The 27,669-nt window shown below is 48.6% G+C and overlaps 2 protein-coding genes across 5 annotated transcripts in view; both read left to right on the forward strand.

The window, feature by feature from the left end:
• Nucleotides 1–4,887: 4,887 nt before the first annotated feature.
• Nucleotides 4,888–27,669, forward strand: part of PPP1R36 (protein phosphatase 1 regulatory subunit 36) — a gene marked incomplete at its 5' end in the record, with an annotated part of 78,932 nt that continues 56,150 nt past the window's right edge. Inside the window, one exon of the mRNA XM_082236363.1 lies at nt 4,888–5,250. Coding sequence (XP_082092489.1) covers nt 4,888–5,250 — 363 coding nt within the window. The remainder of the gene's footprint in view (nt 5,251–27,669) is intronic.
• ZBTB1 (zinc finger and BTB domain containing 1) lies at nt 9,374–20,060 on the forward strand. 4 transcript variants are annotated; one of them, XM_082217718.1, is made up of 2 exons: nt 9,374–10,049; nt 17,452–20,060. In XM_082217718.1, exon 2 carries the CDS (start codon nt 17,472–17,474, stop codon nt 19,596–19,598), a length of 2,127 nt encoding a protein of 708 aa, XP_082073844.1. In that variant the 5' UTR covers nt 9,374–10,049; nt 17,452–17,471; the 3' UTR covers nt 19,599–20,060. The 4 variants fall into 4 exon arrangements, with proteins under 4 accessions (XP_082073844.1, XP_082073847.1, XP_082073846.1 ...); XM_082217721.1 differs by having other exon boundaries at nt 9,374–10,045; XM_082217720.1 differs by lacking the exon at nt 9,374–10,049 and adding an exon at nt 10,081–10,164.

Here is a 27,669-nt window from a genome sequence, read left to right on the forward strand (position 1 = left end):
TTGATCTTCTTGCAGTCCATGGGACTCTCAAGAGTCTTCTCCAACACCATAATTCAAATGCATAGATTTGGCGATCAGCCTTCTTTATGGTCCAGCTCTCACTTCCGTACATCACTACTGGGAAAACCATAGCTTTAACTATACAGACCTTTGTTGGCAAGGTGATGTCTCTGCTTTTTAGCTGTGATCCATGAAGGGAAAAAACGCTCTATTGGCTTCCAAATCAGTGGAGGAAAGCCTAATGCAGGATAAACAAACAACAGCCTGCAGCGGGCAGAGAAAAGTCTATGGCAATGCATAATTGTGGGAAAGGGGAATAAGAAGCCATAATCCTTGGAATGAAAATATGTAGCTCTTGCTTGATGTGGCAGCAATTGTCCTTGTGTCCTCCTGGCAACCTCCTAGATTGGTTTGGGTTTTTAAAGAACTCCTCAACTCAGGCTTATATTATACCCCGAAACATGAACTGGGCCTTCAGCAGAGCATCTGCAAACCTTGGTGTCTCCAGATATTCAGGACAATTAAATAAACCACATTTCTTCATGCTCTTTATCTTCGGTTTGACCACACAGAAAAATGTCTTGCAAAGTCTCTCTCTTTTTTTTACGTTGTAGCTTCACTGAGTTTACACTTAAATGACTTAAGAAGAGGTGAAGTTGCATAGGATGGAGCTGTTACAGTTTAGAAATCTAATTATTCTACGCTGAAGAGAAGGACCCTTTTCCTTGCTTACACTTCTGCTGCAAGTATCTTAAGTAACGGTGAGTTGTATAAATTCATTTGCAAGAGAATGTGGTTAGTCCCAGCCAGCTTAGACAGACATGTGGCAACTTCACATGTTTAGGGAAACTCTGTAAGAAGGGGTGGAGAGGTCAAATTCTGATAAAGGGCATGTGGAGGAATGGCAGAGTCCAGAGAAGGCTTTATTGCTTGGTTTTAACAATTAGAAACTAGGCCAAAATCCATCCAAACAAGGGGTAGGGGGGAATGGGGCCGTGTTAAGCAACTAGTGCAGAGAAGGAAGGTTGGTTTGGTGCTGTGGTGGGAAAATTTTAAAACACACGCAAACCAAGCCACAAAGTGTGATGCACTTTTAGACTCCACCTGCACTGCAGGAAACATCTGGCGGGGAGGTGGGTTAAGGTATCCTTTTTTACTAGCTAAGTTCCAAAAGTGTTTGAGATGGTGTGGTACGCAGTCCTGGTGCTTTGCATGTGGGCTTGTGGGGGATGAAACTCTCTGTTATCAGGCTTTGCAAGGATCAAAAGAGCTAAAAATGTGACCTTGATGCTTCAGAGATCCAGTTGGTATCCTCCAGTTAATTGGACATGAGTTATTATGATTATTATTAATTATTTGTATACCAGCCTATACCCGCAGGTCTCAGGGTGGTTCACAAGATAAAATCACAAAATAAAAACATAAAGTACAGGATAAAAACAATCCAATAATCTCCCCCTCCCACAACACATTTTAAAAGGGCATTGGATGTCAATCAGCCAAAGGCCTGGTTTAAAGAGAAACAGTTTTACCTGGCACCTAAAGGTGTATAAGCAAGGCACCAGGTGAGCCTCTTTGGAGGGAGCATGCCACAAACAGGGAGCCACTGCAGAGAAGGCCCTGTTCTCGTGTTGCCACCCCCTGGACCTCTTGTGGAGGAAACCCATGAAGAAGGCTATCAGAAGGTGATCTCAGGGTCCGGGTAGGTTCATATGTAGAGAGGCGGTCCTTATAGTAGACAAGAGTGTTGGATGAACACAGGAGAGACGCAAGTTGTAAAGGTTGTTCTCTGAGGTTAAGGGGCAGTGGGGAGGACCTCCATGAATAATATTAATTAACATACTGCTTAATTGCCACTGTGGCTTTTATATAAGTATGAAACCGATTACAAAAATATACATAAGCACACTGAGCTTCTTGGGAGGGTGAGATAAAAAATATGTAACAAAACACTTTGCTTGGGTGGCCCCCAGATTCCCTGTTCCCCCACACCATGGAGCACTTGGAAATTGCTGAAGGTGTCGGCAGACAACTTCCTATTTCGTCTGCTCGTTGTAGCAACTGTCATGCACCGAGACAGATGCTGCAGCTTTCCTACACGCGTAGAAGAGACTCAGAAGCAGGCATTGAATCTTAGAGTTGGAAGGGACCCTGAGAGTCATCGTAAGTCCTGAAATGCAGGAATATGCAGCTGTCCCGTATGGGGATCAAACCTGCAAGCTCAGCGTCCTCAGCACCACGCTCTAACCAGCAGAGCTATCGTACACACAAGGTGGTGGTCTGCAGCCAGCAACATTTCTTCGGTCAACCCATAAAAAGGCCGGAGCTGCTGTTTTGATAGATTATAACAGGGGTAGTAGGCAATCTAAGGTCCGGGAGCCGGATCCGGCCCAATTGCCTTCTCAGTCCGGCCAGGGAATCAGTGTGTTTTTACATGAGTAGAATGTGTGCTTTTATTTAAAATGCATCTCTGGGTTATTTGTGGGGCATAGGAATTCATTCATATTTCCCCCCAAAAAATATAGTCCGGCCCCCCACATGGTCTGAGGGACGGTAGACTGGCCCACGGCTAAAAAAAGGTTGCTGACCCCTGGAGTATAACAAGAGGAAGCTCTGAAGTTGGATGTGCAAAAGGGAACTGCAAGAATAAAGATTAAAATGTTATCACGCGAAGTGCTGCTGGTCAGGGTTTCAGACAGACAGTTCCCCTCCACAACATTTCCCTTTCCACAACCGTCAGCCAGCATTCCAAGATGAGCGCTCAGGTTTTGGTGGTCTCGGTTCCCCGCCCACAAAAATATTTCATGTACTTCTGGAAACCTTGGGTTCCCCCACCACACACATCTGCTGACACCTCCCCTTGTGGGCGGTGCTATTTTGGCTCCAAAGGGCTGCACATTCGGAGCATGACTTTGCTATTCGAATACGTCGTGCACAAAAATATCCATCTGAAAGTAGCATTGCTCTTCCTGGAAGGTCTGCAGGCATCATATTTCTCTCCTTGCATATTTTTACGCCATTTTTTTTTATTAGTACATTTCCACATCCCCCCCCCCCCACTTTCTTCCATTGTGGAACCCAAGGGAGCAGGCACACACTCAGGGGTCCCGGGTACAAAACCCTGGCATCTCCAGGGAGCCCTGGGAATGTTCCCTTGCCCGAAACCCTGGAGTGGCGCTACCAGTCACTTGGGCCACTGGTCTGACTTGGGACAAGGCAGCTTCCTATATTCCTAAGGTACAGAGAATAAGTCAGCATCAAGAGTTTTAGGGACGCGGGTGGCGCTGTGGGTTAAAACACAGAGCCTAGGACTTGCCGATCAGAAGGTCGGTGGTTCGAATCCCCACGGCGGGGTGAGCTCCCGTTGCTCGGTCCCTGCTCCTGCCCACCTAGCAGTTCGAAAGCATGTCAAAGTGCAAGTTGATAAATGGGTACCACTCCGGCGGGAAGGTAAACGGCGTTTCCGTGCGCTGCTCTGGTTCGCCAGAAGCGGCTTAGTCATGCTGGCCACATGTCCCGGAAGCTGTACGCCGGCTCCCTTGGCCAATAAAGCGAGATGAGCGCCGCAACCCCACAGTCGGCCACGACTGGACCTAATGGACCTTTACTAAGAGTTCGCCATCTGTCGCTTCCACAATCTCTCACAATCCCCATAATAATATTATTTATGCATTTTCAAATTAAATTTATATACCAGTCTTCATCCAAAGAGCACCGGGTGTATGTGTGTTATGGTATACTGTTATACCGTCTGCCCAACTCCCATCCTCCCCGGTCAGGATGGCCAGGAATCAAGGATGATAGGAGTTGTAGTCCAGAAGCATCTCATTACACTAGACATCCTGTCTGAGGCACAAAAGCCAGACAAAGGCAACCAAGAGATTACTTGTCAGGCTCTAAGCAGGCGTTGGTGGTAGGGAGAAGTGGCTGTAGTGAGCGGCACTGCCTCTAAAATCAAAACAAGCCAAAATGGGCCAAAGTAAGTTGGAAGTTGGTAATTCTTGTTACCGACACCCCCCCCAAAAAAGCTCCCCAGTCAATTCAACCCCAGCTAGGGGCAGTGGCAAACCTACATTTTGGGGGGGGGGGGCTGAAGCTTGAACGGTTATGGGAACCCCTTTGCAAGCAGCAACAAGGTATGGGTAACCACTGTTATCTTCTTTAAAGGGGTTGTTCCACAACAGATCACCACTTTCAAAAAAATAATTGCTACGTTTCAGATTTTGATAAAAATTGCTGTACAGTGGTACCTTGGTTTAAGTACTTAATTTGTTCCGGAGGTCTGTTCTTAACCTGAAACTGTTCTTAACCTGAAGCACCACTTTAGCTAATGGGGCCTCCTGCTGCTGCCACGCCGCCGGAGCACGTTTTTTGTTCTCATCCTGAAGCAAAGTTCTTAACCTGAGGTACTGTTTCTGGGTTAGTGGAGTCTGTAACCTGAAGCGTATGTAACCTGAGGTACCACTGTACTAGATTATCTCACCCGTCAAGGTCAGTGATGCAAATTAAGAATTCCTATGCCTTACTGTTTTCGAGTTATGGGGAGGGGATAAAAATTAAGGAGCTGCATCATAGAATGATGAAATTGAGTCTACTAGAGCACACACACCCCTTTGGTGTGGACCAAAAATGGCTTCTGGGCCCCTCCAGGATTAGGAGCCCTGAAGTTTAAGGTGCATCATTCCTGCACTGCAGAGGGTTGGATTAAATGACCTTTGGGGTTCCTTCCAGCTCTACAATTCTATAATTCTAATAGCAGATCCACCCTGACTGGGAGGCGGGGTGCCTTTGAAGGCCTGTCCCCCACCCTTTGCCCAGCCTGACATTGACACGCTGGTCTGGGGCACTCGGGCGTAGGACCCCCACCCCACCAAAGCCGGGGAATGAATGGGGCCGGGCAGGATAACGCGGAGAAGGAAGATGCGCCGGGAGGGGGGGGCGACCGCTGCGCCCTGGCCGCACCCGCCGCCGCCAGCAGTGCCCGGCGCCGCTCGCTGGCCGCCAGCCGGGGGAGGGGAGGGGTCCGGCGGCTCCGTGCGGTCGCGGCGGAGCCGGAGCTGCTTCTGCTGCACCAGAGCAGGGGCGGCAGCAAGGGAAGCAGCAGCAGCAGCAGGCGCGGCCGGGGGCGGAAGTCCTTTGTTGCTGCAGCCGGAGGAGGCGGCCGCGGCGCCGGGAGAGCAGCTGGCCGCCCCTGGAGCCCCTGCCTCGCCCTCCCGGATCCCGCACCCCGCATGCCTGCATCGGCCTCGGGTAAGTGGGGCGCGGGGCGCAACCACGGCGCCAAGACGCTGGCTTCCCCGGGTAGAGCTTGCGCAGGCCGCGGGAGGAGAGAGAGCCTCCCTGGGTGGCGCAGCGCCGGAGCGCGCGGAGAGAGGCGCGCTGCAGCCGGGCCGAGGCCTCGGGCCTGGGGGAAGCCGAGCGCAGCGCGATCGCGGAAGGGCAGCGCCCGATCGCAGGCGGAGAAGCGTGCGCCCCTGCGTGCGCCCGCGGTTGGAGAGGCTGGTTCCGGCATCGTCTCTCTCTCTCCCTGCGCGCGCTCCGGAGAGGGAAAGGCGGCGCTAGCTGGCGCGCCCGGCCTCGGCTCCATCGGGGTTTCCCGGCCGAGGCCTCTGGAGCTGCTTCCCCCCCCCCCGCCCTGCCCCGCTGGAGCCATGTGGCTTGCGCCCTGCGCCGCCATCGGCGCTCCCTTTGGGGGAGAGGGGAGGGCGGGAGGCGAGGCGGCAGGGCGCCCCTGGCGGCGCAGCTCCTTCTGCTGCGCGGCCGGCCGGCAAAACTTGAGCCCGGGGATCGGGAGCGGTGGGGGAGAGGTGCTGTGGATCCGGGAGATCCAACTGCTCTCTTAAAGCCGAGGTCCCACGGGCATTTCGTCCTGCGTTGGAATGGGCTGTCTAACTTTTCATACCAAGTGGGCCGCAGAAGTACTTGGACACGAACCCCAGACCGGGCGGTGGGTGACGAAGCTAAAATTTGACACCCTCGTGCTGTTTTCCCAAAGAAGGAGGCATGGGGCTCTGGCAGGACCCTAGAGCCCTTCTACCACCTTCCCCAAGCTGGGAAAATGCGAACTAGGCTATGGGGAGATGGGCACCTCCTTCCCAATGCCCAGATCCTGGCTTACCTGGTTTTGGGAAGGCAGTGCAAGGGCTGGGGCAAGGCGTCAGATGTTGCCAAAGGCCACCAGAACATTCAGGCCTGCAGGACCCCCCAAATCTAGACTCTTTCCTGCTTTGGTGAATGTGCAATGCATACGGTTCACAATTCGTGTTTCCGCCCCTGCTCTTGGAATCATTGAATTATAGAGTTGGAAGGGATCCTGGGGGTCATCTAGGCCACCCCCCTGCAACACAGGAATATGCCGCTGTCCCATGTGGGGATTGAAGCTGCAACCTTGGCATTATCAGCAACACGCTCTAACCAACCAAGCTGTCCAGGCTCTGAATATGGCCTACCTTAAAAACCATGGCCCTTTAGGATACTCTGCTGTGAGTGCTCCTTGAACTGCTTGCTTCGAACTTTGCTCCAAACTGCACTGAGATTTGTGGTTGTAAATTTATAGGTATGCTTATGCTCTACCCCATGCTCCCTTTATTCCAAATTTGCTTCACTCTCCAGTGAAACTGTCAAGCCCAGGGGGTGCTGAGGCTTATCAGTTGTCAAAGATAACTTAGGTTTGGTTTTTAAATGTTCCTATGGCAGCGGTGCAAGGTGGGAAGTTCAGAATTGTCTCCATCCCCATTGTTCTGCCCGGACACTGAGGTCCAGCGCCGAGGGCCTTCTGGCGGTTCCCTCGCTGCGAGAAGCCAAGTTACAGGGAACCAGGCAGAGGGCCTTCTCGGTGGTGGCACCCGCCCTGTGGAAGGCCTTCCCACCAGATGTCAAAGAGAAAAATAACTACTAGAGTTTTAGATGACATCTGAAGGCAGCCCTGTTTAGGGAAGCTTTTAATGTTTAATAGACTATTGTATTTTACTATTCTGTTGAAAGCCACCCAGATTATTATTATTATTATTATTATTATTATTATTATTATTTATTATTTATAAAAACTGTTCTCAAGTGTAGCCAACCTCTGAAAAAGGGGCACTCTGGAAAGGACACCCCTTCTTCCAGGCATGCTCTTATACCAAAGCCTCATACTTTAGTGGTGGAACACATTCTATGCATGCAGAAGGTCTCAGGTTCAATCCAGTACTCAAAATTTGCCAGGCACATTTTGCACCTGGCTATTGGCCACCTGCGACCAACTGAAGATGCCCGGGTGCCAGGGTGGCACCTGACGTCTCCCAACATCTGGGGTTGCATCCCTGGGGATCCTTGGATCCGATTTGCACACACTAATACCCATCCTGTGGAAGTCTATCTGCTAAATTTTATCTGCACAATCAGAAAGAATTTCAGGAACCAAAAAGTCATATTGAAAAATATGACTTTCGAGCCGTCTGCCCCCAAAATGGCAACTAGGCATTCCGTTTGGTGACTGTAACCCTGGTTTAAGGAGCACCTAGATTATATATTTGAGTTTCTAACAAGGGATCAATTATTCCCTATCATCACCGGTTAAAAACAGCACTTGCCTATTTGGATGGATAGTCAAATGTGCCATAAGGTCATTTCCTGTGCCCATCCATGTCTTTTTCACAGACACCTTGTTCAGAATAGTATTGCGCTCACTTGGTCGCCTGTGGTGAGCAGGAGTTTTCTGCAGGTGACCAGACAAGGAAGCTTTTTCATGGTCTTATTCTCAACAATGCAGGAGCAGAATCCGACATTGTGCGAAATCTTAGGGTCATAGGAAGCTTCCTCCTACAGATCCAGACCATTGTTCCATCTAGCTTAGTATTGTCTACACTTAGTGGCAGCAACTGTCTGGGGTTTGAAGCAGGAGTGCTGCTCTGCTCTGTCTGGAGATGCCTGAGATTGACCCAGGACACTTGCATGCTAAAAATGTACCACCGAACCAATAAATCCAATGTTACCAGACTCCATGCATCTGTGGTTAAAGTAATTATCCGGAACCGCCATCGGATGTGACGCTAACAAGAAATCTGCACCCCCTGCATTGTGGTAGATTTTCCCATGCATTATTTCCTGTCTCCTCCCTATTGGGAGAACTGATCCTTGGAATCTAAGGAAGCCTTGCACAGTTGGGCCAGACCTATAGCAAGACCAGCTGAGATGGCACAAAATAAAGAGCCAGCTTTTGAGTTGTGCAGGGCTCTTGGTCAGGCTTGATGTTGGAACACATCCATGGGGTTGGGGGAGAAAAAAGCTGCCTTGATTCTTAAGCCGCAAAAACCTGCATTTGGTCAGATTCGACTGCGCTCCATCTCAAGGGCAACGCAGGAGGAGAGATCGGTCTTGCAGTGCAATTCTTGCATGTCTGCTCACTACCCCTGAGTTCAGTGGCTCTTGCTCCCATGCCTAATAGGATTGCAGGCAGTGCAGACATGCACCAACTTGCTCTGATAATTGGATCAGCTCTCCTGGGTGCTGCGTAGGTTTCAGGCTGCACTTAGCAACACGGGGACAAAGACAAGCCGCGGTGGTGTAGTGATTAGAATGTCAGGCAGGCTAGGACCTGGGAGACCGGGGTTCAAATCCACACTCAGACATGAAGCTCACGGGGCAACTTTGGCGCAGGCACTGTCTCTCAGCCTAACCTACCTCGCAGAGTTGTTGTAGTGGCAGGGGATGGGGATGGAAAAGAACCAAGCCGGCCATCTTGAGCTCCTTGGAGGAAAAGCGGGGTATAGATGTAATTTGCACAGAAGGAACTTTTGTAGCCAGTCCTCAATGTTTTAAAATGCCTTCAGCGAGGTGGGCATGAAACACGCTGGACTAGTAACTTGGGAAGATCAGTATCATCTACAGTGGCTGGCAAATGGCTCTCCAGGATTTCAAGCAAGATCTTTCTCCAGCCTTATCAGGAGACACCAGGGATTGAACCTCTGTCCCTGAGCTACGGGGAAGAAACCAGGGGGCTCCAGGAGTCTGCAGTTGAGGAGTGAGCCTTAGCAGGTTCCCCACCATGCCGCTCCTGCCGAAAAGCAAACCACTTTTTTTTTTTTGCTGCGAGAATGAAATGTTTTTCCCCTACTTAATCTTGTGGCTCAGAAGTTTGGGAATGGCATTCCTCTCAAAACAACCGAGCCCCCGTTACCCAGGCCTCCCCAGTTACAGAGAATCAGTATCTCTCTCTCTTTGCAGAATTACTCTTGGCTTAATTTGCTCAGAAACATTCTGTTAGTTGGCCTCCAACCAACTAATATTTGTTTTGTTTTATTTTTGTCCCTCTCGAGCAACGCAAGCCTGGGAAACCTCTCTCAGTGCCGCCTTAGCGCGTTCATCCAGCCGGAGCCATGACGCTTAGGGAATTGTGCAAATACCGTGGCGGAATTTCTTCTTCTTCTTCTTCATTTCAAAGAAATGCTCTTCTTGCATTAGTGGGCGGAGAGGTGGGCGGATGAGAATGGAGGACAAGTTGCAGAAGCAGGAAGCCAGCGTGTGCCTGCCCGGCTGATAGATAACTTGCGTGAAGACCACTTTGCATCTCCCTGTTAAGTTTCTCAGAGGCGGAATCTGTTCCGCCCTGCATGCTTTCTCACCGCATTTTGTGTGTGTGCGTGCTTGCAGTCGTGCTTTCGCCCATTGCTGCTCCGTCAGACTGTTTGTTGCAAACCAATATAGCCGGTGATGTCATGAGCAGCATGTGAACCGGAGCTCTCGCTGCTTAGGCGACCGCTCCTGCAGAAGGCAAAACAGGAGGAGACGCCGCGAGTCTTCCTTGCCTTGGAGACATCGCTCGCCTCTGCTGCGTTTCATGCGTTAAGGCCCCTCTCTCCGCCCCCTTTGCAGTTTATTTCAAGTTTATTTATTTTTTCAATGCTCTATAACAGAAGCCTCGTGCTCATTGCGGTCGGGGAAGGAGCGCCGCCGCAGCTACGCCTGGCTCACGGTTGTTAGGAGGATGTCGGAAGGATGTGGAAAGGATGGTGATAACAAAGTTTAGGAAGCGAGTCGGATGAAGTGAAGCTGCAGGAATTGGGCAGGTTTGGTGGCACAGATCGGGGAAGGGCGCAGCGGCAGAGCATCCGTCAACTTTGCATGACGTAGATCCCAAGTTCAGGACTGGGAGAGAGACTCCTGCTTCAAGAGCTCATGCTGGTCAGTGTATACACAATGCTCTAGACCAGCCTGTCGCAACCTGTGGGTCCCCAGATGTTGTTGAACTACAACTCCCATCACCCCTAGCTAGCAAGGCCAGAGCTCAGGGATGATGGTGGTCCAACAACATCTGGGGACCCACAGGTTGAGAACTGCTGCCAAACCGATGGTCTGGCTTGGTATAATCTGGTTCCTTGCACCCCTTCGTGATTCCTCAAGCCGTGCCAGCACCTGTGGCAAGAGGCATGTTGTCCTGAGCCACCCACCCAGAGCTCCTCGTTTTCTCGTCTTCTGTCACACCCCGGAGAGGCTGCCCTCTTGGAGATTTGAGATGTTGTGTGGATGTAGATTGATGCATGAAGCATCCTGCGTTGAGGAGGGATGCTGAGCTGGCTGTAGCATTGTGGTCAAGGGCAGAAGTGGCACGATGCAGGCGTTTTGATCTTCCCGTGGGTCTTGTTTGTCTGTAAGGATGTAAAAGCAACTGTGGGAGGGGAGGGAGGAAGAGTTGGGTTGGCATGGGGCAGCAGCCCTTTCCTCCCGCCTTGCATTCCTGATTCGAAATGCCTTGCCCCCGGACATCCAGCTTGCAGATACAGGAACCTGCATTTTTCTTTTTCTTCGCACCTTTGGAGGAACGATTTAGACCAAACTTTTTCAGCAGGGGGCCGGTCCACTGTCCCTCAGACTTTGTCGGGGGCCGGACTATATTTTTTTTGGGGGGGGGGGAATGAACGAATTCCTATGCCCCACAAATAACCCAGAGATGCATTTTAAATAAAAGCACACATTCTACTCATGTAAAAACACACTGATTCCCGGACCGTCCGCGGGCTGGATTTAGAAGGCGATTGGGCTGGATCCGGCCCCCGGGCCTTAGTTTGCCTACCCATGCTTTAGACGAGGAAAGCAGTGTGGAAGGAAAGAGTTAAATGTGCACAGGCTCCCTCTTGCTACTGCCTTGATTGGGATCAGTGCCTCCCTATTCCTGACAGCTGCTTTTGAACTTTCTGGAAATCTGACCAGGGATCTTCCGTGTCTCCTGTGGCCCTAAAAGCCTGAGCTGCAAATCAGGACGTCTGTGATTAGACTCTGGCCCCAGCCACAAACTTGTTATATGTGGCTTTTTGCCTGTTAGCCTCAGTCCATTACACTCACCCACCTCTTAGCCCCCCTTCACAGATCCCTCAATGTGTTTTAAAGATTACAAGACAGGAACACCTATTGAGTGTTTTGCACACTGTATAAATGCTACGCACTACTCAGGAGGTTGTGGACTCTCCTTCGTTGGAGGTGTTTAAGCAGATATTTGGCATGTTTAAATTGAAATGCTTGCATTGCAGGGGATTGGACTAGATGACCCTCGGGGTCCTTTCCAACTCTACATTTCTGTGATTCTATGATCCCTAGACATAAATGGGAGATTTTGTGTGGGAATGGATGAGCAACGTGCAGCTAAAGTGCCTCGTTGGTTGCACCCCACAGAGACCTGGGTTCATTTTCCCATTGAGCTACGAAGCTTCCTGGTTCCCCTTGGGCCATCATTGTATCTTAATAATTATTCTTCATTCATTGATATAAGAATACCCTTTTAAAATATGTCTAGAGGAGGTTGACAGACACCACTATAGGAACATAGAATCATAGAATCATAGAATCATAGAGTTGGAAGAGACCACAAGGGCCATTGAGTCCAACCCCCTGCCAAGCAGGAAACACCATCAGAGCACTCCTGACATATGGTTGTCAAGCCTCTGCTTAAAGACCTCTAAAGTAGGAGACTCCACCACACTCCTTGGCAGCAAATTCCACTGTCGAACAGCTCTTACTGTCAGGAAGTTCTTCCTAATGTTTAGGTGGAATCTTCTTTCTTGTAGTTTGGATCCATTGCTCCGTGTCCGCTTCTCTGGAGCAGCAGAAAACAACCTTTCTCCCTCCTCTATGTGACATCCTTTTATATATTTGAACATGGCTATCATATCACCCCTTAACCTCCTCTTCTGCAGGCTAAACATGCCCAGCTCCCTTAGCCGTTCCTCATAAGGCATCGTTTCCAGGCCTTTGACCATTTTGGTTGCCCTCCTCTGGACACGTTCCAGTTTGTCAGTGTCCCTCTTGAATTGTGGTGCCCAGAACTGGAACAGCTAGAAACCGTTTTCAAAACAGTACGAAATCAACTGGAAAAGGTACAAAATGAACACCTAAGGCAGATACTTTTCTTATTCATCTGGGAAAGCTTGTTGAAACAACAACAAAAATGTCTTCGGTTGTTTTTGGAAAACACAGATAGTGGGAATCTGTTTTATCTCAATAGGAATGCTGTTCAGCGACAGCCTTACTGAAGGCTCTGCTGCAGGTTCCCATTCAGTCTTCTTTAGCCTAAGCTTCCTTATGGGGTTGTTGTGATAATACACTATCCTGCAAGTGTGTGTGTGTAAATAAACTGTAAAAGTGATGGCAGTGTTTCTCTTGCACATCTCATAGAAGAATATGCCTTATGAACAATTGCAGCTTAGGATTTTCCAACGTATTGGAAGCCATTGGCATCTCACTAGAAAGGCATAACTGCAGTCTTTGACTGCAGTTAACTCAGGCTAGAGATAAAAGAAGGCAGGGGAGAGATAAGTATGCAGTTTGGAAGAGAGCTTGTTTTGGCTGCAGGAAACCCTGGTCATATCCCCACTCAGCCATGAAGCTCCACTGAGCGGTTTCCCTGTTCGTCTGTCTTCCTGTCCTTCTCCCTCCCTCTGTTTCCTGCCTGCCTTCTTGGGAGAATGAAATGAGGCAACCGCCATGAAAAGCCGCTCTGAACTCTTTGGAGGAAGATTGGAATACGGATGTTTGCAAAAAAGGAAACACTGTTTGCTGCCAGCCCCTAGAACAGGGGTCTGCAACCCGCGGCTCCGGAGCCGCATGTGGCTCTTTTACACCTTTGCCGCAGCTCCGGGGCGGATACTAGCGAGGGGAGGAGGCGCATTGTGCGCCCCGACACTCCCCACTGTGGCGGGTGCTGTACTGGCTGTGACATTGCATGGGGGCGGTGCGTGCGCTAGTCACGCACCGTCCCGACATCACCTTCCCGCCCGCTGTCAGATCGGAGGGCAGCGGCGCGCATGCTTTAAATGTCGCAATGGTTTTGCGGCTCCCAGGTTTTTTTTCTTCAGAAACGGGTCCAAGTGGCTCTTTTTGTCTTAAAGGTTGCAGACCCCTGCCCTAGAAGCAAGTTTGCTTTAAAAGATTGCCATCGTGTTGCATTCATTGCTCTAAAGGATGGTGGCAATGTGCTCCATATGTTGGGCTGCTGTTGACGTATGTGAACTGGCTCCTGGTTTCCTGAGGCTAGAGAACCATCTCCCTGCCGCCCAAGAGGAAAGCTTTTGCAAACTGGATGGATGCTGAGTATGCATTTGCTTCTGTTGAAACTGCTGTCTTCTACAAAGTCAGGCCACAGGTCTGTTGGGCTCACTTTTGTCTACACTGGCTGGCAGCAGCAGCTGTCCAGGGTTTCTGATGGAGTAGCTCTCCCAATCCTACCTGGAGATTGAACCTGGAACCTTCTGCATGCATGCCAAGCAAATGAATGACCTGCTTGTCACATAGAGCCCCTATCTAGAAGCATCCATATGAACTCTCTCCTTGGAGCTTTCAAAGCAGAGGTTGGATGGGCATCTGTCATGGATGCTTTAGTTGAGATTCCTGCACTGCAGGTCGTTGGACTATCAGGTGCACAACCTGTGGCCCTCCATATGTTCTTGGACTACACCTCCCATCACCCCCGATCACTGGCTGTGCTGTCTGGGGCTGATGGATGTTGTAGTCCAGAAACATCTGGAGGGCCTCTGGACTAGATGATTCTCTGGGACTCTTCCAACTCTACAATTCTGTGATTCTATAATTCCTGCTCCTTTCTTTTAATTCATCTTGCTCGTGTTGGTATATTGATGATTGCTATGCTTTTGACTCTATAGGCATTCCTTTTGTAAATCGCCTATTTCTGCATTGTGTGGCAAATAATAATGATGATATTAATATGCAGACTTGTAACCTCTGTGGATCCATTTGCAAGGCCTCATAAAAGGCCCTTCATAGCAGTCCTGTTTTGCAACAGCGACGTCTCTCTCATTATTAGGAATCCAGCATATTTGCCGTAGCTCTGTCCCACTTTTGGCAGCAAGCCTGCCTATTTTGGGAGACTATGGAGAGATCGCATTGTGGTACGGTGGAGCTCCAGCCTCTCAGTAACAAACTCCTTGCATGCTGGTTTGGCAGAGCTTGGGTTGGGGGAATGTGAAAACTGGCAAATGGTTTTCTTTAGCAAAAAGGGCTAAGGACCACAACGCAGAAGTAAAATTGCCCCCTTCTCCTAATCACGATTAGGAACATGCCACCAGGATCATATTCTCTTTCCCTGCCCTTCCAGCAAATTTGCTCTTCTTTGCATGATCGGAGTGAACATGACATGTGCATTCATCTTAATTCTAACCAAGTTCTATTCATGGCTACAAACCTGCGTGTTTTGCTTACCATGGTTAGCTCTGCAAGGGGAAGGTGAGGAGGACACACATGAAAGGGGGAAAGCAGAGCATGATCCTGTGAACGTGAAGAGGGAGAAGCAAGCTGCTAGGGCACTTGGGATCGCCTTGCTATGCTTGGGGATTTCCTTAAAGAAATCGGTATTTTTCCATGAGCCCTTAGAAAGCAGGTCTTTGCTGTTTGCAGCCCATGATGGTTTCAGCAAACTCTTTCTAATATGTCCTAAGATGAGCATTAGGTTTTTAAATAGTTCCTGCATGGTCAAACAGGCACAGAGAATGGGAAAATCCTAAATGAGGCATGGATTCGTTTTCACCACAGTCCCAAACAAGGACAAAATATGTTGGTGGTTGTTGACATCCATATGTCTTGGAAGATAGTAGAGCAGTGATGGCCAAACTTGGCCCGCCAGCTGTTTTGGGACTACAGCTCCCATCATCCCTAGCTAACAGGACCAGTGGTCAGGGATAATGGGAATTGTAGTCCCAAAATAGCTGGAGGGCCAAGTTTGACCATCACTGTAGTAGAGGAATGTGCCTTTGGGGTAATGGTCACCCATGCTAGATGCACCCTAAACTAGGGTCTTATTTAGACAGTAGCATCTGTTGCTTCTGGTTCAGTTTCATAATGGGCAAATGAATGTGCAGAAATTTGCTATGGGAAGAGGCAATTCCCCCCCCCCCTTTACACACAGACGCACAGACTCTGGGTGATTTGGATGGACAGGCACTAGCTCAGTTTACATCATTCTCTGCCTCTACAGTAATATAATGTTCTTGCCCCCCCCCCCAAGTATGGGAGTGGTTGAATGACCCCATAGCATTTCACAGCAAAGCCAAATCACATTTCCAAGTGTCTGCTGTTAACAGAAGCTGAAACATATTGTGTGCACTGCAAATGCAGCACATGGGGCCTTTCTGCAATGTGCAGAGCTGAATTAACCATCATCCTAAATATCATACAGTGCAGTTTAGAGATTCCACCATGGAGAATTGAGTGCCCCCCCTCCTTTTAAAACCCTCACAGCTGAAAACTCAGTACTTTTTTTGTCACATGACAGGGGAGTGGCAATGATATGAGGTCATTAAAACCAAAATGCAGCCCGCTTAGCAAGAAAAACAGGATGGCTACAAATCTCTGCAATGTGCTTTTTCAGTAGGTGCGCACACCTGCCCTGGGCTGCATTGGGGCAAGCGTTTCACCACAACTTTACTACTCAGGAAGTGCCCCCTGTTTCTTTAGTCTAGAGGCCCATCAGCTCCTGTGACTGGTGACCAGGATGAGGCCTTGGGATTGGACCAGCCAGACAAATACTAGAAACTGGGTCTTTTTGACTTGCATAATTAGCACAGCATAATACCTTGCCTGCTTCACTCCAGTTCCCGCTGAAGCACATAATACCCTTTTTATGCAATTCTGAACACAATTCTTTGGAAGTAAGAGTCTGGCAAGATGCTATTCCTATGGTCCTGCAACATGGTAGTTTTAGACACCACATTGCCCCTGGACCTTCTGCTTTGTGCTCTATCCCTCCTGATTTGATTTGATTTTAATTACATATCAGTGGTGGCTGGGAGGATGGATGGATTTTACTTAGATGACTGAAATTAATAAGAAAAAAGGCTGATTTAAATCACTCAGCTGTTTTGCCGCAGTGTTCATGATGTTTTCTAAGGTTTCAAAATCACCCCCCCCAGGTCCAAAAAAGCTGGGGACCTGTGCATTACCCATACACGTAGACCACAAATCTTGCCTTTTAAGACTACTGAAGACTCCCAGGAACCAGCTAGAGAAAACTTGAGGGAGGGGGGCAAACATGCAAGAAAGCAGGAGCTGCTTGCCACTTTTTTTTTCCTTTTCTTTATCTCTTACTATCTTTCAGGGGCTAATTTTCCCTGGAACATACCCCTCCCAACTCATTGGAAAGGTTAGTTGCTGAGCTGTGCCAAAGAAGCATCTGCTTCCCTGTGAGGCCTTGTGAGATCTGAGCGCACGCTCCTGCTTCTCTGTACAGCAGCTTGAAATCCTGCGCTGCCAGCCTTCAGGGGGAAATCTCAACAAGCGGAGTTCCACTAGGCATGGTTACTTTTCACACAGCATGTGCGATGTGTCACCAGACTCTTAAGTCACGTTGATTTCAATGAAGCTTTTTCTCCCACCTAGGAATTCTAGCATCACAGCCTACCCTCTCCAGCCCCTGCGAGTATTTTTTATTTATTTAATCTTCTTTTATATCCCACCTTTCTGTCATGGAACCCAAGTCGGCACACATGTGGGCCCCGCGTAGGCACAGATGCAGGCCTGCTTGGCTCCAGTACCATGCCTTCAGACTTTTATTACCCTGGGTAGAGGCAGGGAAGCCAGTGAGTAACCCCAGCACACACACACACAGACACACAACACAGATTCCCTGAGGTCTCCTGTGCCTCTTATTTGGCTCCAGAAGCATATCAAAATGCATTCATCCTTGGCTAGTATGGTAATCAGTTAGGGCAAAGATAACCAGCATGGTGCCCTCAAATATGTTGCTGGACTACAACTCCCATCATCCCAGGCCATTTGCCATGCTGGCTGGGGCTGATGGGAGATGGAGTCCAACAGAAGCATTAGAAGGGTACCATGATGTTGGCCATCCCTTGGTTAGGATCATGAGGTTGTGGGGCTCTCCTTGTTTCAGTTGTCAAAACCTAGCTGATAGCTGTATATATGTTTTTTCTCTCCTCCTCCTCCTCCCTTTTCCTCTTGTTTGCACAGGGCCGTGATTCCCGTGCAAGATGGCAAGGACCAGCCACAGCAGCTATGTCCTCCAGCAGCTCAACAACCAAAGAGAGTGGGGTTTTCTCTGCGACTGCTGCATTGCGATCGACGACATCTACTTCCAGGCGCACAAAGCCGTCCTTGCCGCCTGCAGCTCTTATTTCAGGATGTTTTTCATGAGCCAGCAGCACAGCACGGCTCAACTGAACCTCAGCAACATGAAGATCACGGCCGAGTGCTTTGATCTCATTTTGCAGTTCATGTATCTGGGGAAAATCGCGACGGCCCCCAACAACTTTGAGCAGTTCAAGGTGGCCATGAACTCGCTGCAGCTGTACAACGTGCCGGAATGTCTGGAAGACATACAGGACACAAACTCCTCGGGTTTGCGGTGCTCCTCTTCCGCTTCCAGCACCCAAAATAGCAAAATGGTCTTTGGCGTGCGGATGTACGAAGAGACGCTGGCCCGAAGCGGGAGTGAAGCGAACAGGTGCGGTGCTGAGCCTCCAAGTTCGACGGTGAGCACATCCCAGGGCAGGGAGGTCAGCGACGAAGCTCTGCGGCTGAGCAGCTTATCCGAGCAGCCGTTGGAGAGCTGCAAAGGGAGCGTTGTGCGCAAGGCCTCTGGCGCCAAAGACCGAGTGTCCATATCGCGCCGCTTTGGGAGGAGCTTCACCTGCGACGGCTGCGGCTTCAGTTTCAGCTGCGAGCGGCTGCTGGACGAGCACATCATGTCCTGCACGAACAGGCACTCCTATCAGAACGCCAGGTATTACGGGGCCGATAAGAAAGAGAGCGGTGAGAGAGACTCCGCCCTGAAAACCCCATCTCCCCAGCTGGACGAATTCAAAGCAGAGGCAAGCCAAGCGACGGATGGGTCATCCTCTCCAGCGTCGAATGTAACTAGCGGGAAAGGCACTAGCGTTTCGTTGGAGGCGCTGGGCAAACAGCAGAGTCGAGCCATGGAGAGGAAAAGGATCATTGTCAAGGTGGAGCCAGAGGACAACCCCATCGACGACCTGAAAGAGTTTAACATTATTAAGGTGACTGACGGCAACGATTCCACAGACAATGACGAGCTGGATGATGATGACCCAGTTTACAGGTACTACATTGAGGAAGAGGTCAGTGAAAACAGGCGTGTTAGGAAAGCTTTCTTAAAACCCCACATGCCTATTGATGAGGAGGCCAGGAAATATTTTAGAAGCGCCAGGGTCCTTAACAGTAAAGTCATTGCCGTTGAGGAGGGCCCAGAAAACGCATCCTGTGAACTGTGCGGGCAGACAATCACTGAAGAAGACCTCTCTTCTCATTACTTGTCCAAGCACATAGAAAACATATGTGCGTGTGGGAAATGTGGCCAGATATTGGTGAAAGGGCGCCAGTTGCAGGATCATGCGCAGTCCTGCGGGGAGCCCCAAGACTTGACCACCAATGGCTTAAGGAACATGGAGGAGAAAATTGACTTGGAAGAAAGCCCCGAGGAGCAATCTGAAATCCAGGAGATGATGTACGTGGAGATGCTGGACGAGTTCGGAGACGGCCATTTCCAGATGAACAGTCTTCCGAAGAAACAGCTCTACAGGGATTCAGCTTGCCCTTTCCGGTGCCCTAACTGCGGCTTGCGTTTTGAGACAGAGAATTTGGTGGTTGAGCACATGTCCAGCTGCCTGGATCAAGATCTGTTCAAGAATGCCATGATGGAAGAGAATGAAAGAGACCATCGACGCAAGCATTTCTGCAATCTTTGCGGGAAGGGCTTTTATCAGCGTTGCCACTTACGGGAACACTACACGGTGCACACCAAGGAAAAACAGTTTGCTTGTCAGACATGCGGCAAGCAGTTCCTAAGAGAGCGCCAGTTGCGCCTTCACAACGACATGCACAAGGGCATGGCCAGGTATGTCTGCTCCATTTGTGACCAAGGAAACTTCCGGAAGCATGATCATGTCCGGCACATGATATCCCACTTGTCAGCTGGAGAGACAATATGCCAGGTCTGCTTTCAGATTTTCCCAAATAATGAACAACTCGAGCAGCACATGGATGTTCACCTCTATACATGTGGTGTATGTGGCGCCAAATTTAATCTGAGGAAAGATATGAGATCTCACTATAATGCCAAACATTTGAAAAGAACATGAATGCATAATAACGCTTATTGGCAAGAACTAAAACAAAAGCAAGTGGAACACCAAAGCATAGCAAACAATCATACATTTTTAAAAAAATTAAATTGCCTGTTTGGAAATGTTCTGGTTTTCTTTGTTTGTTTGTTTAAAAGAACCCTTAAATCATGCGCTTTTTCATTTAGGCTGCAATCCTATGCTCACTTACCTGGAAGTAAGCCCCAGTGAACTTAATGGGACTTTCTTCTAAGTAAGTAGTTATGGAATTGCACTGTTAGGGTATTAAAGTTCATAAAAAGCACCAAATGTTTAATTATTGCATTTTTACTCTTGCCTCATGTTAAGTTCTGTTTCTGTGTTTTTCCCCTGCTTTCTTAAGTAGATGAATCAAATCATTATTTTTAAACTCTAGACTTCAAAAGCACACTGTAGTATTACCTAAATCACTGGCTTCTATTAAACAGCTTCTCAGTTCCATCAATGTAAGCTGTCTCCTTTTCTATTTCCATGTGCATAGAATCGAAGAATTGTACAGCTGGAAGGGACCCTGAGAATTATCTAGTCCAACCCCCTGCAATGCACAAATATGCAGCTGTCCCATATGGAGAGTAAACTTTCATGTGAAAATCAAGACTGCATAATGTTTAATATGTACAGGGATTGGGAAGAAATATCCACTGGCCACACCCCAACACATAGCGTAAGCATGCTTAAGCCTGTTGAAATCAATGGGCTGTGTTGGTTTTTACCTATTGAGTGGTAGTCAGCTAAGTTTTACTCAAGAGTAGACCCAGTGAAATTAATTAATGTTACTAAATTAGGAATATTAATTCCAGTGAGTACACTCAGTAAAACCCATTGGATTTATAACTTAATGTATATACTTGGCTATCACAGACATCTTGTTTGAGTATTTAAATCTCATGATCCAGAGCACTTTGGGTGACTTTAGTTCATTCTGCAATGCTATCTTGGGGTGAAATGAGAGAACTGCACATCCACAGGAATTCTCTGCTGTGCAGACGTGCTGCAACAGAAAAATCAGGATGTTGCAGCATAAGCACATTGTAAAACATCCAGGATATACGTCCTAGAAGCCGCCCAGAGTGACTGGGGAGACCTAGCCAGATGGGCGGGGTATAAATACTACTACTACTACTACTACTACTACTGTACTGTATTAACCAAAGCCTCAACTAATGGCTACCACAGTACCAATTCTTCATTAAAAATAACAGGAAAAAACTGATGATGAAGTGTGGGAGGAATGGGCAGCCCAATAAGGAGGATACCTCAAGATGCTTATCCCAGATCTATGGTGCAATGTCTACTTAATGAGGGCCAAAATTATCTGTGTGAAAAGTGGAAAATGTAACTACCGTACACACCACCACCCTCAGTGCAAAGACTGCAGATCTGAACAGAGGCAGAGCTCTAGTTAGTGGGACAAGTTCTCTTTGTCTCCCAAGTTGCAAAACAGACTACAAGCAGTCTTTGATTTTCACATGCTACAGAAGCTTGTATTGTTTCCAACCATTCACCATTTAGAATGGTTTCAGTTGATGTATGAGCTCTGCCTGGTGACTAATCTAAAACATGCATGCTTCTGTTGGAGCAGAAATAAATGCTGGGTGGTTTGAAGATTGCAAACTCAGATCCTGTGGCAGGTTGCACCTTCATTTAAGACAGGAACTGCAGGGCAAGGGGCCAAATACCGCCCTGTAAGCCTCTCTAATTTGGCCCTTGCCCACACCCTTCTCCCGTGCCCAAGCCCCGCACCTGTTTTGCACCCTCATTGACTCCCCCCCCCCGACATGTATGCTTGAACTCTCATAATACCTCTTGCTTGAATGGATGGAAGATACAGAATGACCCCTTATTTAAAACTGCACTTCTCAACAATAATAATGGTACAAATGGCACTGGTTTAATCCTCAATTTACTACTTTCACATGATATAGGAAGGTGTGAGCCTCTCTCCTCTCTGCAGCAAAACCTTCATGCCCCCTAGTGGATAACTAGTCGCCCATTGCTTTTCAAGGGACAAGAGCTGCACTAACTGGGTGTCGTGTGCACTATGTTCAGGGACAGTTAATTAGCAGTGTGCTGTCTCCTTAGACACAATACAGTCTCCAAATCACTCCCTCTCTCACCTTGAACTAGGAGGAAGCCAGGGAGCTGCATGAAACCCACGTTAATAAACCTGTCCAGTTGCCAACACCTTTGTGGGATTTGAAGTCTGCAGTTGGTGGTCATGCCTTTGGTGCTGTGTCCATGATGTTGCCTGACTGGTGCAGGGCAGACAATGCACTTGCTGTTCTGCCATATGAAGACATTGGCCAGCCAAGTTAAGTGAGCGAGTGAACTGGGCGTCTGAGATGGGTTCCATAAGGCTCAACAGTATTTGCTGACACTTGTGGGTCGGGTCAGCAAGTCAAACTGGGCCCATTGCGGATTTCAGAGGCTTCTTGCTTACTGTTGCAAACACTGGGAGCTCTTGAGAGAATGTAAGGTAAAGGTAAAGGGACCGCTGACCATTAGGTCCAGTTGTGGCCGACTCTGGGGTTGCAGCGCTCTTCTCGCTTTATTGGCTGAGGGAGCCGGCATACAGCTTCCAGGTCATGTGGCCAGCATGACTAAGCCACTTCTGGCGACCCAGAGCAGCGCACGGAAACGCCTTTTACCTTCCCGCCGGAGCAGTACCTATTGATCTACTTGCACTTTGACATGCTTTCAAACTGCTAGGTTGGCAGGAGCAGGGACCAAGCAACAGGAGCTCACCCTGTCGCGGGGATTCAAACCGCCGACCTTCTGATCGGCAAGTCCTAGGCTCTGTGGTTTTAACCCACAGCACCACCCGCGTCCCCTGAGAGAATGTAACAGGCCACAATATGTGCTCTCTATGCTGCAATTTGTTCCAGTCTTATACCTAGCAGGGGTTGGCAACTAGAGGTCCTCCTGAGTCAAACTGGCACCTGTCCCATTTACCACCACAAGGTGTGTTGGAGGGTATTTTTAGCGAAGGGACTCTGTAGCAAACCATGGGTAGAGAAAGTGGGGAGTTTTGACTGTTGATATTTCAGTGTGTAGCTGTGCCTTTAACAGCAACTTGATTGCAGACATTAGAATGGGATAATGTCTATTCCTGTGATGTGATAAATTTTGCCTGTTCAGCCTGCTATTAAAGGCGCAGCAGCAGCCTGGCTGTTCCCATGATAGCAGGCAACCGTATTGATCAGCTAATTCATACAGCTTTCATCAATGGACTATGCCCGTAAAAAAACAAGACCTGCTTTGGCCATATAGTATACAGTGGTACCTCGGGTTACATACACTTCAGGTTACATACGCTTCAGGTTACATATGCTTCAGGTTACAGACTCCGCTAACCCAGAAATAGTACCTTGGGTTAAGAACTTTGCTTCAGGATGAGAACAGAAATCGCATGGCAGCGGCGCGGCAGCAGCAGTGGGAGGCCCCATTAGCTAAAGTGGTGTTTCAGGTTAAGAACAGTTTCAGGTTAAGAACGGACCTCTGGAACGAATTAAGTACATAACCAGAGGTACCACTGTATCTCTTTACTCTTTGATGTGATCCATTTGAAATATGGATGTGCCTCTATAATGAGCCTTTTCTATACTGGCTTGGCTGCTACCAAGGCCCTGCCATAAAACAGCTGCGTGTTGCAGGGCACTCTGGAGCATTTTCTAAGGTGCAAAAGAGTACATGGGAAGAGCTGGCTTGGGCTCTTGGGCCTCACAGTCCCCAAGGATGAGCTGAGAATGCACCCAGCGTTGTTCCCTTGCAACAAGATATTACTGCAGAGAAAATCAGTAGTGGTGGACAACTTTCTGGGAAGCTTGTCAGCTGTTACTGATTTTCTCTTTCAGAAATACCCACTAAGCTTGTAAAACTCCCAGAAAGACAAATTGATACGATTTACTATTCAAATAGCTACAGTGCTTCTGGTAATTCGTATCGACTCATGTGCTGTGTGGTTGCCAACTTGTTTACAGAAGGCAGCTTTGTGCATTTAACAGCAGCATTGGAGGCAGAAATTCCACAACTGCATCTGTTGAAATTCTACCTGCCAAAAGTAGCAATCCTGTTGCTGTCTTGACCTAGGTTATGTAGTTTGTAAGCAGGCAGGTTCTGCCACTGTTGAGGCAGTGTGAGCCTTCCTGAAACAAGTGATTTATATACCGTATTTTTCGTTCTATAGGACACACTTTTTCCCCTCCAAAAATGAAGGGGAAATCTAGGTGCGTCCTATGGGGCCAATGCAGGCTTTCGCTGAAGCTTGGAGAACGAGAGGGGTCGGTGCGCACCGACCCCTCTCGCTCTCCAGGCTTCAGGAAGACATCAGCAGCCTAGGCAGCCCTGCGGGAGGTCCCGCAGGGATGTCTAGGCTGCGGATAGCAGCCTGTTTCCCGGAGCGCCGGGCGCCCTGAAAGCAGAGCACCCGGCGCTTCGGGAACACATCCGCAGCGTGGGGAGCCCTGCGGGAGGCCCCCGCAGCGCTCCCCACGCTGCAGATAGCAGCCTGCTGCCCGGCGGGCGGGGCGCCCTGAAGCAGAGCGCCCCTCGCGCCGGGCAGACATGGGCCAGCCCCACAAGCTCGGGGGACAGCAGGGAGGCACAGTGCTGCCATCCCGCTGTTCCTCGACCTGGTTCGGTTTCCCCGACCTGCTTTGGGGGGGGGAAATAAAGGGATTTCCCCCCCTTTATTTCCCCCCCAAAAAACTAGGTGCGTCCTATGGGACGGAGCGTCCTATGGGACGAAAAATACGGTATTTAGTTTTGGTTAGTGTTAAATCTGGGCTCGTCAAAGAAAAGTCAGTAATGCAGCACAAAAGTGAACCCGTGTTTATCAGTTCCTTGCCTTAATACTTATTCAAAAGTTCCTAATCTGACTTCCTGGCAAATAGTTGTCCGCTTGTAACTTTAAATGCCCTCAAGACAACTTGGAAAATGAAGTGGCAGGGGCTGCTTCCCTCTGTTCCTCCCCCGGTCCTTTCACCCAACCAACCATAGCCTCTAAAACAGGAGGTAAATGAGGCATCCTGCTCATCAGACCTTCCTTCATACCCAGAATCTGTGAGTTCAAATCCTTGCTGTTGTCTTTAAATAGTCTTCTCTATTTTCAGAGGCAGTGTGGTGTAGTGGTTAGAGTGCTGAACCAGGACCTGGAAGACCAAGGTTCAAATCCCCACTAGGCCATGGAGCTCACTGGGTGACCTTGGGCCAACCATTACCTCTCATCTCAACCTACTTCACAGGGTGGTTGGGATTAAATGAGGAGGGGGAGAACCATATACACCACTTGGGAGCTCCTTAGAGGAAAATGGTGGGATATAGATAAAATGAAAAGAAGAGAAAAGAAAAGAAAAGGGAGGAGCGTGAGAACCAGAAGAAAGACAGGTGACATCAGCTGCAACTACTTTTATCGGTGTGCATTTAAAGGTAAATACGGGTTTCCCTCCCTGACTGTTAGGTCCTGTCATGACCGATTCTGGGGTTGCGGCGCTCATCTCGCTTTACTGGCCGAGGTACCTGGTGTACAGCTTCTGGGTCATGTGGCTAGCATGACTAAGCCGCTTCTGACGAACCAGAGCAGCGCACAGTAACACCATTTACCTTCCCGCCGGAGCGGTACCTATTAATATACTTGCACTTTGACGTTCTTTCAAACTGCTAGGTTGGCAGGAGCAGAGACCGAGCAATGGGAGCTCACCCTGTCGCGGGGATTCGAACCGTCAACCTTCTGATCGGCAAGTCATAGGCTCTGTGGTTTAACCCACAGCGCCATCCGTGTCCCATATTGTCACAGTTAAACCTATGCAAAAAGAGTAATGCCCTAATTGTGACCCCCTCCCACACACCAAAGAGTGAGGCATGGAGACTCCATGTGCGCACAAGAATGTCAGGGGCTGGATATGCACAGTTACTGGTGTCCTTGTGCCCCAGTACTTTCAGTGGCACTGTTTGCCCTTCCCACACTCAGTGGGGCTTGGACATATCTAGGATTGTGCTTTACTTAGGGAAATATTGTCTAAATTAATTCAAAATATTTCTGGCTAAACGCTTTTGGATTTTTTCTCCAAAGGAAATCACAGCATTTGTAGAGTTGGAAGGGACCCCATGGGCCATCTAGTTCAGCCCCCAGCAATGCAGGAATCCTGCCCACAGCTATCCTTGGGTGGGCTCAAAGCACCAAGCTTCTGGTTAACAGCCAGACACACTCTGCCTCTGGGGAATGCTGGCTTAAAAGTGGTCTGCTACAAAATATATTGATTTGCCACCAATAAAAGTTGTTGAAATGAACTCTTGCCTGGCTTCTAAACTTGCAGAGACCTGCCACCAAGAACGCCAATTCATTGTCTTCACTCCCGCAATGCTCCTATGGTTACTTTCTTCCTATCATGATCATGACTAAGCCCACAACTCCCAGACCCATTTCCCACTTTTATTTAGCCTTATTCCATTATTCCATTATCCCTAAAACCCAACTCATTACCTGTCTCCTGATCTCCGACCCTAATACTCCATAATCTCGGGGGGGGGGGGATATTCCAAAGAGACCAAGTCATACTAGTAATGAAACGGAGGCACTTTCACGTGAAAAAACTGAAGAAGCAGCGGTTATAAGAATGTGTAAATGAATACTGCTCAGCCTACCATTTTACATGTCAGTAGAAGGGAAAGGAGTCACCGAGGGAAATTTCTGTTGCTGAAAGAGGAAAGATTTAAAAGAGTCTGCAACATCGCATGCTTTCTGGATGCCTTTTAAGCTGGACCCCTGCCCACCCCCCACAGAAGTGACCAAATTTCCTTTCTGGTTTCTCACTAAGGAGTGTCATGGAATTCTTGCATCACAACCAAAAAAGGTCAAGTTCCTCTCTAGCTCTTTGTTTGCTTAAAGATGGTATTTGACATTCAGCTGAATTTATAAGAATTACAAACAGTGGCTTGCAGGCTAGAAAAACGAGCCCCACGCTATAAACCAGGAACTTTAAAGCACAGTACTGCTTGTCTCCTTTATCTTCTTTGGTTGTCACTTTTCACTTTGGGTTGCTGCCCAATTTCTTTCTAAAGCAGGCAAAGGCAAACTCGGCCCTCCAGATGTTTTGAGACTACAATTCCCATCATCCCCCGACCACTGGTCTTGTTAGCTAGGGATGATGGGAGTTGTAGTCTCAAAACATCTGGAGGGCCGAGTTTGCCTATGCCTGTTCTAAAGTCTATCTCAATATTACCCCTTTCCACTAATTGCTGCACACATTGCTGTCCTTTCCTCCAAATGCTGGCATTTCAGATCCACCATTATTATTCTTATGTCCTGCTACACCACTTTCTCCATATTAACCACCCATTGTCCTGTCCTGTTCAGCCTGTATGCCTCTGTTTCAACAGCAGCCATCAAGATGCCTTTGCAAAGCTTTACAAACAAGGCATGAAGGCAACTGTTGTCCCCTAGTGTTTATTCCCGGGAAGCACCTGTGAGCACAGATATTTCAGCTACCTATCAGAGCCATACTGCAGTCGCTAGCTAAATGCTCACTGACCACCTTGTCCAAATCTGTACCTTTTCCTTGCATTGTATTTATTTTCCTTTATCAACCCTCTTTCACTTTCGGGTACTTGCTGCCTCTGCCTTCATCTGTATTGCTCTTTGGGGTTGGGAGTCCTGATCTAGCTTTCAAAGAAAGCCCTTGGAAAAGCATAACTCCTTTACGCACAGGGCCAACTATGTGGTCGCTTGCGGAAAATGCTTGGCTGCAAATGTCCTCACCCCTTCACGCATCTCAGGACTGAATAATGGCATGGTAACAGATGTCAGTATTAAAAGCTTGCTTTTGCTTGCCTTGAAGCAGCAGTGTATTTATCCTGGTTAGGCTATATTCTGGTCTTTACTAAGCATGTATTCCAATTTGCTTACAGGATGGTTATACTGTATACAATGAACATTCACCTTCATTCATCCTGATTTGCTTTTCGGGTGCTTAGGCGTCTGCCTGTCAATCATTTGTTCACCCCTCACTTTTCAGTGTTTTCCCATCACTTCTGTAACTGCAAAGTCTGTTTT

Source organism: Podarcis vaucheri, assembly GCF_965113315.1.
Source record: "Podarcis vaucheri genome assembly, chromosome: 1".
In the NCBI taxonomy this organism is placed as follows: domain Eukaryota; kingdom Metazoa; phylum Chordata; class Lepidosauria; order Squamata; family Lacertidae; genus Podarcis; species Podarcis vaucheri.

What these genes read in the sequence shown, in the direction of transcription:
- ZBTB1 (XM_082217718.1), top strand. Translation starts at nt 17,472, where the DNA reads ATGGCAAGGACCAGCCACAGCAGCTATGTCCTCCAGCAGCTCAACAAC.